The sequence below is a fragment of the Vitis riparia genome, chromosome 14 (assembly GCF_004353265.1).
Source record: "Vitis riparia cultivar Riparia Gloire de Montpellier isolate 1030 chromosome 14, EGFV_Vit.rip_1.0, whole genome shotgun sequence".
In the NCBI taxonomy this organism is placed as follows: Eukaryota; Viridiplantae; Streptophyta; class Magnoliopsida; order Vitales; family Vitaceae; genus Vitis; species Vitis riparia.
The window spans coordinates 26,768,682-26,782,166 of NC_048444.1; the positions used below are offsets into that span (position 1 = coordinate 26,768,682).

General features: G+C 38.5%; 1 protein-coding gene across 8 annotated transcripts in view; it reads left to right on the forward strand.

Moving 5' to 3' along the window:
* The first annotated feature begins 467 nt into the window (after positions 1-467).
* The window catches only part of LOC117930775 (protein ALWAYS EARLY 2), a 52,376-nt gene continuing 39,358 nt past the window's right edge, over positions 468-13,485 (forward strand). For 7 of the 8 annotated variants that reach the window (XM_034851486.1, XM_034851487.1, XM_034851489.1 and 4 more), the window contains exons 1-2: positions 468-574; positions 2,942-3,066. In XM_034851486.1, coding sequence (XP_034707377.1) covers positions 2,962-3,066 — 105 coding nt within the window. In that variant the 5' untranslated portion in view covers positions 468-574; positions 2,942-2,961. The remainder of the gene's footprint in view (positions 575-2,941; positions 3,067-13,485) is intronic. The other variant, XM_034851491.1, reaches the window with a different exon arrangement.

Genomic DNA, 13,485 nt, shown 5'->3' on the forward strand with positions numbered 1-13,485 from the left:
AAAATATATAAAAAAAAAATATTATATATGATTTTTGGATCGTATAACTCGTTAAATCTTATCAATTTGAGTTAACCAAAATTTAGAAAAATAAGATCCGATTGATTTTGAATTGAATAATTAAGATTAGAGATTAAATTAAATTCAATTCAATTTGATCCGTATTTTTAATTCAAATTAGACTCATTGTGCATCTAATCCAATAAATTAAATGTAAGAACCATAATTTAATGTTTTTTAAGTAAAAATTGAAAAAATGTTTAACTAAAAATCTTATTTATTATTTTTTATGTTTTTGGAAATAATTAGTAATAAACTTAAAATTAAAATTTAAATTTAAATTGTATTTAAAAAAATAAATTTTCATTTATAGAATGCAATTAATTTTACATAGTAATTAAAGAAAAATAAAATAGAAAAATCAATTGACCCAATTGGCTTAGCCACCATACATTCAAGTTTCGCGGCAACACCATCTCTCTCTAGAACTCTTTAGTCTTTACTCTCTGTGGAAGCCCCGTTCCCCTCCCTCTCGCTGAATCTCTCCAATCTCATCTCCGAAACCCTAAACTCGGTAGGATGACACTCTCCAATCTTACTTCCATGCGTAAACTATGGTTCTACGTTCAACAATTTCAAAATTTTTCTTGAATTTCGCTACATTTTTTTCAAACAGTTTTTTGAAGTTTCTTGATCACCTTTTTTGTGAGGGATTGGTTTTGGAGGGAGGTTTCGAAGCAGTTTTTTGGACTGATTCATCTGGGTATAAATTTGAATTGGGTTGGTTGTGGCTTGCTGCTGGAGGGCTTGAAGTGGATTGCAAATTGTGATAGCCGTGCATTGAACTGAACTTGGGTTTTTATTTTTTTGAGCGTGTCAAATTAATTTTGTAACTTCAAGTTGGTTTTGATCTTTTCCTAAGTCGATTGTAAATATAAATTGGGTATTTATCAATTTATTTTTTAAAACTGGTTGTGATTGTGAATGTGAATAGATTGGTTTGATGCCGGGGACTTAAATAGTAGTGGAGGATTTGATTTGATTTGAATTTTATTTATTTATTTATTTTTTCTGTAGTGCATTGAATTGAGATTTTCTTTTTCTCTTCTTTGCTTTTTTTTTTTTCTCTCCTTTTTTTTTTTTTCGGGTTTTGGGTGGAATTTTAAAATCCATTTCCAGTTCCCTTATGGTAAAATGAAAGCAAGCATTAGTGAAATGGAAGCTTATTATTGGAATCTGAGTAATTTATTAGAAAATGCAGTTTGATGGCTTAATTGCCCCAAATCCTTGAAATTCCCAAGTACAAGCAGGGTTATCAAATTCGAATTGGAATTCCAAATTGAGTCTTAATTGTGCACAGCTAAATGAAACCATATTTGTATTTTTTTTCAATTCAATCGGGTGCATAATGCTCTATTTCTGCAATTTCTATTGATTTTCATGATGTTGTGTTTTTGCTATTTCTATTGATATGATTCCAGTCTTTTCCACCACCATCATCATTTGCATCATTTCAGTCTTGCAAAATAGCATAGGTTGGTTGCATCATTCTGCTCTCTCTGCGACCATTTCTTTGCCTTTATCCCTCTTCGTTTTCAGAGGCCATTTGAAATTTATAGATTGGATTTCCTTAGTCTGGTGCCTTGGGCCTTATTCACTATAAGGTTGAACATCTAGTTTTCTAGACAAGAGAAGGTACTCCAAGAATCTCTCAGGATCATTTTAGATGGTTATCTGGTGTTACTAAAGAGGTTGGGTTGTACACCTTGGGGATTGTTTCATTTGATAGAATAGGTGATTGACCATTTTTATAGACTGCCTAGTAGATACTGGTAGATGAATTAACTACCAACATGCAGTATTTTATCAGACTCTTAATGTCATCCATATGATTACAGACCGGAGAGCAGGACCCTTATGAATCTTTTGGACGATTTGGAAGGCAAGGAGCAAAATTGCCTTTGATGGTGATGAGCTTTTGCTCCAAAGGCTAAAAAACTCTTTTATTTATTTATTTTTTTGTGGTTGGAGACTAAGATGTTTATAAATGATGGTCCTTAGACTCTAGTTAGTTACTTCGATTGGTTGGGCTCTTGTCGAGGGTGGTGTTGTTGGAGCCCTTCCTGTTTTGTAGCTCCTTTTCTTGGTTGAGCCTCTTGGCAGTCGGTGTATATGTCTTGTATACCTGCATCACTCTTTTGGTGCCTCTTTTAATATTCATACTTCTATACTTCATTATCTATCAAAAAATAAAAATAAAAAATCATCAATGTCATAGAATGTCCAGTGTTAAGGTAATTTTTTCCCCATCCTTTATTTATTTATTTATTTATTTTTGAGTAGATCTTATACTCTTACCTCATATCTGTTCTTTTTCTTTTTGAACAAAAATAAAAGATGGACAATGTTTATCTTATGAATGTATTAATCTTGGTTGTACATCATATTGCTTCATAAAGATTAACTACTTCTACAACTGTCCTTTCAACCTGACCTTGGTGCATTAGTTGCCATACATAACAACATGGTAACATGTAAATCATCAGCAATCTCTCTCCTTGTGAATAATTAATCTTAAGTGGCCAAATAGTTTTTCTCTTTTTTGGTATTGCATATTTATTATGTCTATGTCATATGTCAATTTTCATTAATAATATCATATGCTGACTTATTGTAGCTGACTTATTGTAGCTAACTTATCATTTCTGACCTTGCATTCTCCAACATATTTTTTGAGAGTTCTCAGATCTTTTTCTAAATATGCTTTTATATGATCGTTGGGCTTGTGCCTCCCTTTCTATAAATTGATGAGCTTTTATATTTGTTGCCCCTTCTGTGAGATTATGTTTTTTCTTCTTCTTATCCATTACCATATTTTTATCAATCAGATTGTGCTTAAGAAATTTGATTTGCTACCTTTTATCTTATTGATGCCTCTCAGATTGATAAAGAAAGAAATTCATGGCTCCAACAAAAAAATATAGAGGTGTGAATAAGCGGTTTTTAAACTCCCATGAAGTTTCTCTTGATAGAGACATTGAGAATTCAACCAAATCTAGGCAACGAGTGAGTTTTGGCTTCATTCACTATCTACCATCTGCTGATGCTATGAGAAGCAGTTACCTGGTTTTATCAATCTTTCAAGAAAAGTTCCGTATATAGTTGCTAAATGAAAGCTTCTTGTATCCATGTGCTTATTCAAGAACTTTTCTATTATGATTAGCCATTCATACTCTAGTATGCTGTTCTGGTTTGATTATAGAATATGATGGACGGTCCCTACAGTGAGACTTGTTTTCATCTTGACCTAGCTGCAGGGACCTACAACTGTAATTGTAATTACTTATTGACATTTCTATGTATTACCTGTTGCTGACATATGCTTTTGTCTTGGATCATATTGTATTAGTCAGGAATGGGGAGTAGAAATTATGTGGTTTTTAAGTGATTATAGACTGGGTTGGGTTGTGCTTTGTCTTGGATTCCTGTTCAGCAAACCAAGTCACAGATTAGTTAGCCAAGCAAGGAGCAAAGCATGTGGCCTCCTTTGTTTGAGATTTCCTTCTCCCCTGAGTGTCCAATGTTTTTTGCTCCTGTTTATATGTGGGATTTTATGAGGCTAGTTTTTGTGGTTTTCATGGTTACTTTCTACCATCTTCTGTACATCGTTGAAGGATTGCTTATCCTTCTCGTATTTATCATTTGTTTGATGAATGAAAATGTTTGTTTCTGATAAACAAAAAAAAAATTGATATTGGATTGGAGTTTAGGGAGAAAGATTACTGTAAATTATCTACTCCAGGGAAATGTTAGTTTTTCAGTGTCAAACTGACGGGTTAAGGTAGGGTCAGGAGTTAGTTATAACAGCAAGGTTTTAGGGTAAAATTAAGGTTAAGTCTGGGTTGAGTAAATACAGCAATGCAGAAAATAAAATAGAAGAAGAGTAGGCCTTGGAATTTTCACTTTGGCCTTCTAGGATTAGATTCTGGAGTCAAGTCAATACAAAATCAAAAAGTGCTGAAAATTCTTGTTCTTTGAGTTGGTAAATTGACTGTAATTCATTTATAGTCACCATCTATGTTGCTTGGACTTGGGTGCAGTTAGATGTTTAGGAGTTTGGTTCTTTTAACTTCAAATTTTAGGATATGGGGAACCGGCTAAAATGGATCCAAAATTTAGATATCGGTGTGGTGACATGAAATAATAAAAGGAAAAAATAAAATGAAATCAATTAAAAGTAAAGATATCTTTGATAAGGAGTTCCTATCTTTTTTCTTTTATCTTTATCTTTTCTTTCTTATCCTTAATTGTTATTTATTTATTTATTTTGTTTCAATATGCTAATATATTAAGAAAGTTGGAAAAAAAAAACAATCAAAATCAAACAACCATATTCAAAGTAAAGTGGGAGCGTCCGACAAAGATCCCACACCACACCCATGTTGTGTTATGTCAATATGCGTATGTTGGATGAAGTTGGAGAGTCCGAGTATCATAGACCACTATAAAAGGGGAAATTCTTTCTCAAATCTTAAAGGAACTTACAACTTGGTTGTGAAGGGTAATGGCACCCATGTTGTGTTATGTCAATATGCATATGTTGGATGAAGTTGGAGAGTTTGAGTATCATAGACCAATATAAAAGGGGGAATTCTTTCTCAAATCTTAAAGGAACTTACAACTTGGTTGTGAAGGATAATGGAAAAATCTATTAGGTATAGATCAGGTGGTTTTGTAGATTAACTATGTGAAAGAAGACTTTATGTGAGGAAGACCCACAAGTTGGTGAAATTTTATGAAATTATCAAACCTCTCATGCTTCTAGTGACACGTCTTCTTGCTTGTTTTTCATGGGAAAACCAAACATTCTAATCACCCCTTTGTTCCAACAAAGAGGGCATAAGATACAAAAATAGAGTTTATTGGAGGAGGGTCCATAAGGTTGCAAGACTAAATGAAATTGTTAGACCTTCTTTTTCGCCTAGTGATACATCATGCATCTATTTCCTTGACTCTCATGGGAAGCCAAACAACATGAAATCATCCCTAGGTACCAATAAGAGGAGCAAGGATCTAGAAGGATGTTAAGTCACCCAAAATCCATTCCTTAACAGGTATTTTAAGATTGAATACATTGGTAAGCCGTTTGTTCTCACTGTAGCCAAAGCTTTAAAATCAATTATTCAAATAAATGATCCACTATCTTTAAATTGGAAATGATTCGATCTCCCTAAACCCTCATCTTTAAAATTAAGAATGGTTCAATCTTCCCAAAACATGATAATCTTCTTTAAAGGTCCTATTGAAGGAAGGAAACATCTATCCTTAGCCTTCAATTTTGTAATTCTTTTATATAAAGAATTGAGCTAAGTCTTGAGTCATGTCTATGTTTGGGGTGATGAAATCTTTGGCAACTCTTTTTTATTTTTATTTTTATTTTTTTAATCCATCATAAGCCCTTGATATCAACTATGAATCTTCATGGGGAATTTGATCCATTCTTTTCCCACTTTGCACCTTTTTTTTTTCTTTTGTGATGGGAAACAAACAATTTATTGAAGTAAATTCTTAAGTAAAAATTAAGGACGTAAGATTTTTCCAAGAGTACAAAGGATGATAAAAAAAAAGACGGAGAAATATCTAACATGAGCAACAAGATAGCTACGTAAATCAAACATGATAGAATCAAACATGATAGAAGACCATGTAAAGAATATAGAAACGATATACCTCTCAAGGGTGTAAATAATCCCCTACAAAATAAATCATCCTCTTGGATTCATGTTTTGCTAATTGATTAGCTAAACATGGGGACCAAGAAAGACATAGCCCCAAGTTGCTAGTTATCTATTGATTCCCTACTTCTACACAGAATACACTATTTCGAGTTGTGGGCCTTATGAGGTCTCCTCTTCTAGAGCAAATAATTTGTATTAACCTTCTTATATGCCAAGGACTGTGCAAAGACCTTGACTTTCAAAGGGTTTATAGATTTTCAAATGAAATTTATAGGAAGAAAGGATCTTGAGTTGGCATAAACTAAAAGGGCTTAAAAAATGAATTGAATGAAAATAGGTTAAAGGAAAGTGGTGTTTGTTTTTTGGTTGAGTAAAAAAGCAAAAATATTTGGCCTTTTCTATTCAGCTAAAAGTAACCTGTTGATATCAACCAATACAAATAAACTGAACCTATTGATAACAAGTTCACTTTGGTTATATTGGTTGATATCAACAAGTTACTTTTAGCTGAATAGAAAAAGCCAAATATTTTGACCTTTTCTATTGAGCCAAAAAACAAACACCACTGAAGTCAAGGATTAAGTTTCACATCGGCAATACTTTAGTTATGGTTAGGGCCCAGGCGGAGGAGGGTCGTCCTGCTGTGGTAAGTAGCCAAAGCCCAATGAGGGGCCGAGACGCTGCTATTTCCCCTTTCTGGGTGAAGGATGGTCTGCGGAGGCTTTCTGAGGAGGAGACTTAGTCGGAGGGGACCTCTAAGACTGACTGTGCCTTGCTGGAGGAAGCTGCAAGGTATGATAACGCCCTTTCCTCCTTTGGAATGGTGGTTTTTGATCTTCCTTCCTCCCCTTCTTCTATTTTTGGTCGGACTCCTTTGGGGGAGTTTTTTCGACCCTTCTGGGGCTCTCTTGGACATAACCCAGGGGGTTACTCATAGACCATGCAACGGTTCTGGGTCTACAGAGCAGGAAGAAGGGAAGTGTTGGGAAATGATAGAGGTCAATAATAACAGCATGGAAGAGAGCAGAGAGGCTTTGTGCCTTGCCTGGTCTATGCCACAAGAAGAAAGAGGATGGGTGGAAGCAAGCTGAGAGGAAAGTGATTTGGTTAGGTTCAGTAAGCTTTTGGGATTCTCGATAGAGGGACTAGAGAAAGATATCTTGGAGTTTCTGATCAAATTAGGAAGATGAGGGAAAGAGTTCACAACAAAGTTCAGCTGGAGAAATTGAGATTTGAAAGAGAGTTGAAAAGGCTTGAATGTTCAGTCAATTATGAGGGGGAGAAGAAGAAGAAGTGTACTGTGCAAGGAAGAGGGTGCCAGATTATGGAAGTCCAATGAAGATAAGGCTTTTGAGTTGGAATGTGCGTGGAGCCAATGATAGCTCTAAAAGGAAAGTGATTAAGGCCATGATCAGAAGCCAGACGGTTGATTTGTTTTGTGTCCAGGAAATGAAAATTCAGTCAATGACAGAGGGTCTGGTGAGGAGTTTGGGTTCTGGGAGGTTCCTTGATTGGGGTGCCATGGGTGCTCAGGGAGTTGCGGGAGGGATTCTGATATGCTAGGATAAAAGAACCCTGGAGGTCCTTGAGATGGAGATGGGGCAATTCTCAATCTCTTGCAGACTTAGGAATATAGAAGATGGGAAGGCCTAGATCTTCACAAGAGTGTATGGGCCGTTTTCCAAAGAAGATAGGGAGATTCTTTGGGGAGAGCTAGGGGCTATAAGGGGCATCTGGGATGACCCTTGGTGCTTAAGGGGCGATTTCAATGTTACCCTATCCTAATGGGAAAAGAGTAATTAGGGGAGGCTGACTGGCGCCATGATAAGATTTGCTCAGGTGGTTGACGAATTAGAGCTCCTGAATTTTCCTATGCAAGAGGGGGTGGCTTCTTGGAGTGGGGGTAGGAACAATCAATCTTGAGCTAGACTGGACCGTTTTCTAGTGACCCAGAATGACTTGACTATTTTAGTGGGGTTGTCCAGAGTAGGCTTCCCAGACCCACTTTTGACCATTTTCCCATCTTTCTGAAAGGTGGAGGGATCAGAAGGGGCCCGTCCCCATTTAGGTTAAAAAATATGTGGCTCAAAGTTGATGGGTTTAAGGAGCTTCTTCAGGGTTGGTGGCAGGAGGCGGGGGGGAGAGGGAGGGCCAACTTTAGATTGGCTACAAAGATGAAGGTCTTGAAGGATAAAATCAAAGGATGGAACAGGGACGTGTTTGGAAGGTTGGAAGTCAATAAAAACTTAGCACTTCAACAAGTAGAATTTTGGGATGGGGTGGAGAGTGAAAGGAGCCTGACTGAAGGAGAGACGGAGTTGAAAAGAGAAGTTAAGGAAGTCTTTAAAAAATGGGTGCTTTTGGAATAAACGCATTGGAGACAATTGTCTAGGGAGCTGTGGCTTAAGAAAGGGGATAAGAACACTAGGTTCTTTCACCGGATGGCTAATGCCTATAGAAGAAATAATTCCATGGAAAAGATTAAGATCAATGGGAGGTGGCTGGAGAAGGAGCAGGAGGTGAGAGAGGGGGTTGTGAATGCTTTTTAGTAGCTGTTGTCAGAGAAGCCAGCTTGGAAAGCTGATATTGAGGGGCTGAATCTTCAAAGGTTAAACCATATTGAAGCTGAAGGCTTGGAACAACCTTTCACTGAGGAAGAGATTCATGCAGCTCTGATGGGAATGAATGGAGATAAGGCTCCAGGCCCGGATGGATTCACAGTGGCCTTTTGGCAATCTTGTTGGGACTTCGTGAAGGAGGAGATTGTGGATATGTTCAAGGAGTTTTGATGAGAAGTCCTTTGCTAAGAGTCTCAATTCTACTTTCCTAGTCCTCATCCCCAAGAAAGGGGGGGCTGATGACCTTGGGGATTTCAGGCCCATTAGTCTGCTAGGGGGATTGTATAAGCTCTTGGCCAAAGTGTTGACCAATAGGCTTAAGAAGGTTTTAGACAAGGTGGTCTCTGCGGACCAAAATGCTTTTGTGAAGGGAAGACAGATTTTGGATGCCTCGCTCATAGCCAATGAGGTGATTGACTTTTGGCATAAACGTAAAGAGAAAGGGCTGATTTGTAAATTGGATATTGAAAAAGCCTATGATAGCATTAATTGGAAATTCCTCATGAAGGTCATGCACAAGATGGGTTTTGGGGCTCGTTGGATGGAGTGGATATGGTGGTGTATTTCAACTGCAAGTTTTTCTATTCTGGTTAATGGGGTGCCAGCAGGTTATTTTTCCAATTCCAGGGGGTTACGCCAAGGAGATCCACTATCTCCCTACCTTTTTGTGTTAGGTATGGAAGTGCTAAGTGCGCTTTTAAGAAGGGTTGTTGATGGGGGATTCATTTCCGGCTGTAGTCTTCGAGGGAGGGGGGGAATGGAGATGAATGTGTCCCATTTACTATTTGCTGATGACACTATTATCTTCTGTGAAGCAAGACAAGATCACCTTACCTATCTAAGCTGGATTTTGGCGTGGTTTGAGGCAGCCTCTGGTCTTAAAATAAACCTAGCTAAGAGTGAAGTAATTTCGATTGGGGAGGTTGAAGACATTGACGAATTGGTTGTGGAGATAGGGTGTAGAGTGGGGGCCCTTCCTACTGTTTATTTGGGGTTGCCCCTGGGGGCCAATCACAAGACCACGACTATGTGGGACGGGGTGGAAGTAAGAATGAGAAGAAGGCTAGCCCTTTGGAAAAGACAATATTTGTCAAATGGCGGGAGAATTACCCTCATTAAGAGCACTTTGGCTAGTATACCTATTTACCAATTGTCTCTCTTTCGTATGCCCAAGCTAGTTGCAAAAAGGCTCGAAAAATTACAAAGGGATTTTCTTTGGGGAGGGGGAAGTCTGGAAAGAAAAATTCATTTAATCAATTGAGAGGTGGTGTGCACCCAAAAAGAGAGGGGGTCTAGGCATTCGGAAGATTGATCTTTTGAATAAGGCCTTGTTGGGCAAATGGATTTGGAGATTTGCCTTTGAAAAAGAAATCTTTTAGAAGAAGGTGATCGGGGTGAAGTATGGCTATGAGGGTTTTGGTTGGAGAACTAATAAGGCTCGCGGAACGTTTGGGGTGGGGGTTTGGAAGGATATCTTGAAGGAGTCGTATTGGTGTTGGGATAATATAGAGTTCAAAGTGGGAGAAGGGACCAAGGTTTAATTTCTGGATTGATCAGTGGTGCGGCAATGAGGCGTTGTCCCAAACTTTCCCCCAGTTGTTTGCCTTGGCGGCCCAAAGGAACGCCTCGGTAAATGAGATGTGGGATTCTAGCCTTGGCCAAGGAGGTTGGAATATAAGACTCTCTAGAAACTCTAACGATTGGGAGCTGGATGCTTTAGGAGAGCTGTTTCATATGCTGAGGGATTTGAGGATTTCTCCTGAAGAGGATTCAGTGATATGGAAAGGAGGGGGACACGGTCTTTTTCGGATTAGAGATGCTTACAAGCTGCTGACAGGCCCTAATGTCATCACCTTCCCAAAAAAGAGTATTTGGGTGGACAAGGTCCCAACCAAAGTTGTTTTTTTTGCTTGGGAGGCTACTTGGGAGAAGGTCCTAACTTTGGATAGACTTCAAAGATGGGGCTGACATCTTCCAAATCGGTGTTTTTTGTGTGGTTGTGAAGAGGAAAATGTAAATCATATTCTTTTACACTGTATAGTTGTAAGGGTTCTCTGGGAGATTGTCCTTGCCTTGTTTGGGGCTAATTGGGTGTTCCCAGAGACAGTTAAAGAGATGTTACTTAGTTGGAGGGGCCCTTTTGTGGGGAAAAAGAGGAAAAAGATTTGGACTTCTATTCCGTTGTGTATTTTTTGAACGCTTTGGAAGGAGAGAAATAGATTAGCTTTTAGGGGGGGCTCTCTAGCTATATAGAAGTTGAAAAATTCTTTTGTTTGTAACTTGTGGAGTTGGGCTAGGGTGTCTATGGGAGATGAGTCCTCTTCACTTTTAGGTTTTTTGGAATGGCTTGCCGTTCCTTAAGGGTTGGTGAGTGTTTTGTTCTTGTGTTTTTGCTTAGGCTGCTATGTATATTTCCTGTATGCTTTGTGGCTTTCTGGCCCTTAATATATTTGCGCTCACTTATCTAAAAAAAAAAAAGTTTCACATCGGCAATATGGATGACAAATATGAATTGGCTAAAGTCAACAAAGGGAAAAAATTGTCTTATGAAGTCGACCTAGTGTAATGTAGTCTTGATGCTAGTCTCTCCTTGGTGCTTTATTATCTCTTTCAATCCATTTTGCTATGGGGTGCAACATGATAAATATTAAAAACATTTCAGTAACTACACATAGATATATATATACATCCTCCCTAAATTTACAAAAATTGATCAACAAATGGAACATTAAACCTTCTCCTAAAAAACCAAAAAGACCTATACATCCATATAAAACCTATGAGAACATGCAACATAAAACCTCTCATCCCTCCATGAAGATTAACACAACTCCTTTGAATAAAATCGAAACAAATCTCCTCTCTTCTCAAAACTAACCTTTATGGCTTACACATAGACTGCCAATCAAGCTGAACCACACTGAGACGAATGCCCTTAAATATCATGGAACAAGAGGCCCAGAAGGATGAATAGAGATGAATTAGATCTCATAGTGTTTCTGAAGTCCTCCTCTTGTCTTTGAAAATCCTAGCATTTGTTTCCCTCCACACAATCCATATCATCGAGAGACAAGTGATTTGCCACAAGACTTTACCTTTGATAAAGTTCCCCAAACTTCTATTTGAGATGGACATCATGTCATCGATGCTCCTAAGAGGTACCCAATCTAAGCTGGTTAATCTGAATAGCTTGGACCAAAGGCTAAAATTCAACATGCAATGTAAAAAAAAAAAAAAGAAAGCTTAACTGTTTGTCCACTCATGCACAAATGCACCATCAAATAGGATCAACCATTTCATTGTATTAAAATAACAAATACAAGGAAGTAAAGAAGTCTTTCCCATAAGTACACAATCCTCTAAGCTAAGTGTAATAAAATTGGAAAACAGATGCACACAAGTAAAAAATGGTAGCACTGGTGAAAATCGTTAGAACAACTCTCAATCCAAATTATAGAGGTAAAAATGTCCTACCAAAGAAACCAAATATTTTGCTTCATGCTTTGCTAACCATCTGCTTTATGATTACTTAACCTAAGGAACCTAACAAAATTGATCCACAATTTAATGCAACCAACCACTAAAATTCCACAATCTTCTATCTTTCTTGGATAGTTTTTGATATTATTCATAAGTTAGTTGAATCACTAGTAGAAGGAAGATGGCTTGATTGGATAGATACTTAAAAATGTTGTAGAAAATTGAAATTCCATTGGGCTTTACCTCTTTGAACTTCTTGTTGCATTTGATGATAACAGCTAAGTGTCACGGACTTAGTCTTTTCCTAAGCTCGTGCGGCACTTAGACAAGTCAAGACACTTGATCTTGCTAAGTCAACCTTACTCCCAATGCTTAACTCGTTAGGCTAAGATGCTCATGACTCGGAGGCTTTAGAAGGCGTAGTAGGCAACTCTTAAAGGATGAAAGTTTTTATTGCTCAAAGGAAGCTTTACAAGTGCTTTGAGAACTCACTTGCTTGGTTAGGAAGTGATTTTGGGTGGTGCCTTGGCCAATGAGGGTCTCACCTATTTATAGGCACCAATGAAACTCTCTGGAACCTTGGAGGGTTCCTTACAACTCAAGAATAATCTAGAACACCCTACATAATTTTATGTACAAACCTATGTACAAGAATATACAAGAGATTCCTAGAATTCTCTAGAAAGCCTTGGACTCCTTTCATGCCTTCCACCATAGTGTAGAGATGTGTGGACATCTCTAGGCTTCTTTAGAACCTTCCACACTCTTCCCACCAATGACTTAGTGTAGATGGCTCTAGGAGTCTTCAGAAGCTTCCTGGGCTCTATATGAACCCATGAGGAAGCTCATTTGAAGCATCCTGTGACAATTTCCCCCACTTATGCCATCGACGTCCCCGTCGTTGCCTCTTCTTGAAACCTCTCGATGTGTTTCCAGAACCTTCTCAAGGCATCCGCATGTTCCCAGCTTACCCGCCTCTTAGGTAGTCATTTCCATCGGACTAGATACTCTATCATAGGAGGGACCCCTTGTCTCCTGGTGACCCGTTCAGCCAGGCTATTCTTCACCTCCTTTCTCCTGTGAGGCCTAGGATGGATGCAAACCCTTGCACTTTCGGTTCCTGGAGTGCTGCTTCCTCTTACCCATTGAGTTCACCTTTCCCTTGGTGACCTTGTCCATGTGTGTGTGGGCTACCTCAGCTTGCTCCTCTTTTGCCTCCTTTACTTGCACCCCTGATGGTAAGGAGGTCTTAGGCGTACTAGGCTTTGGGTTGACTTGGAGGGCACCTAGCAGCTGCATCGAGCTCATATGTGCTTCATGTTCCTGCTCCCTCTTCTCGATCATGGCACTGAGCGCTTTTCTCTTTGGGACAATCCCGTGCCCAATGTGGACCATTACACAGGAAGCATTTGATTTTAGGCATAAACTCCTTCCTTTCCGCCTTACCCCTTCCTTCCCAAACGTTAGGCGTCTTGCTTGATCCCTTTCTAGGAGCATTGTGGTTCCTTGAAACATCGTCTCCCTCGCCCATGGTGTGGCTATCCTCTAAAGACCCTCTAAAGACTCAACTTTGGAGGAGTCTCCCCTCTTGTAATCCGTTAAAGACTTTGCTACTACCATAGCAATGGCTAAGTCTTGAACGCCTTGGC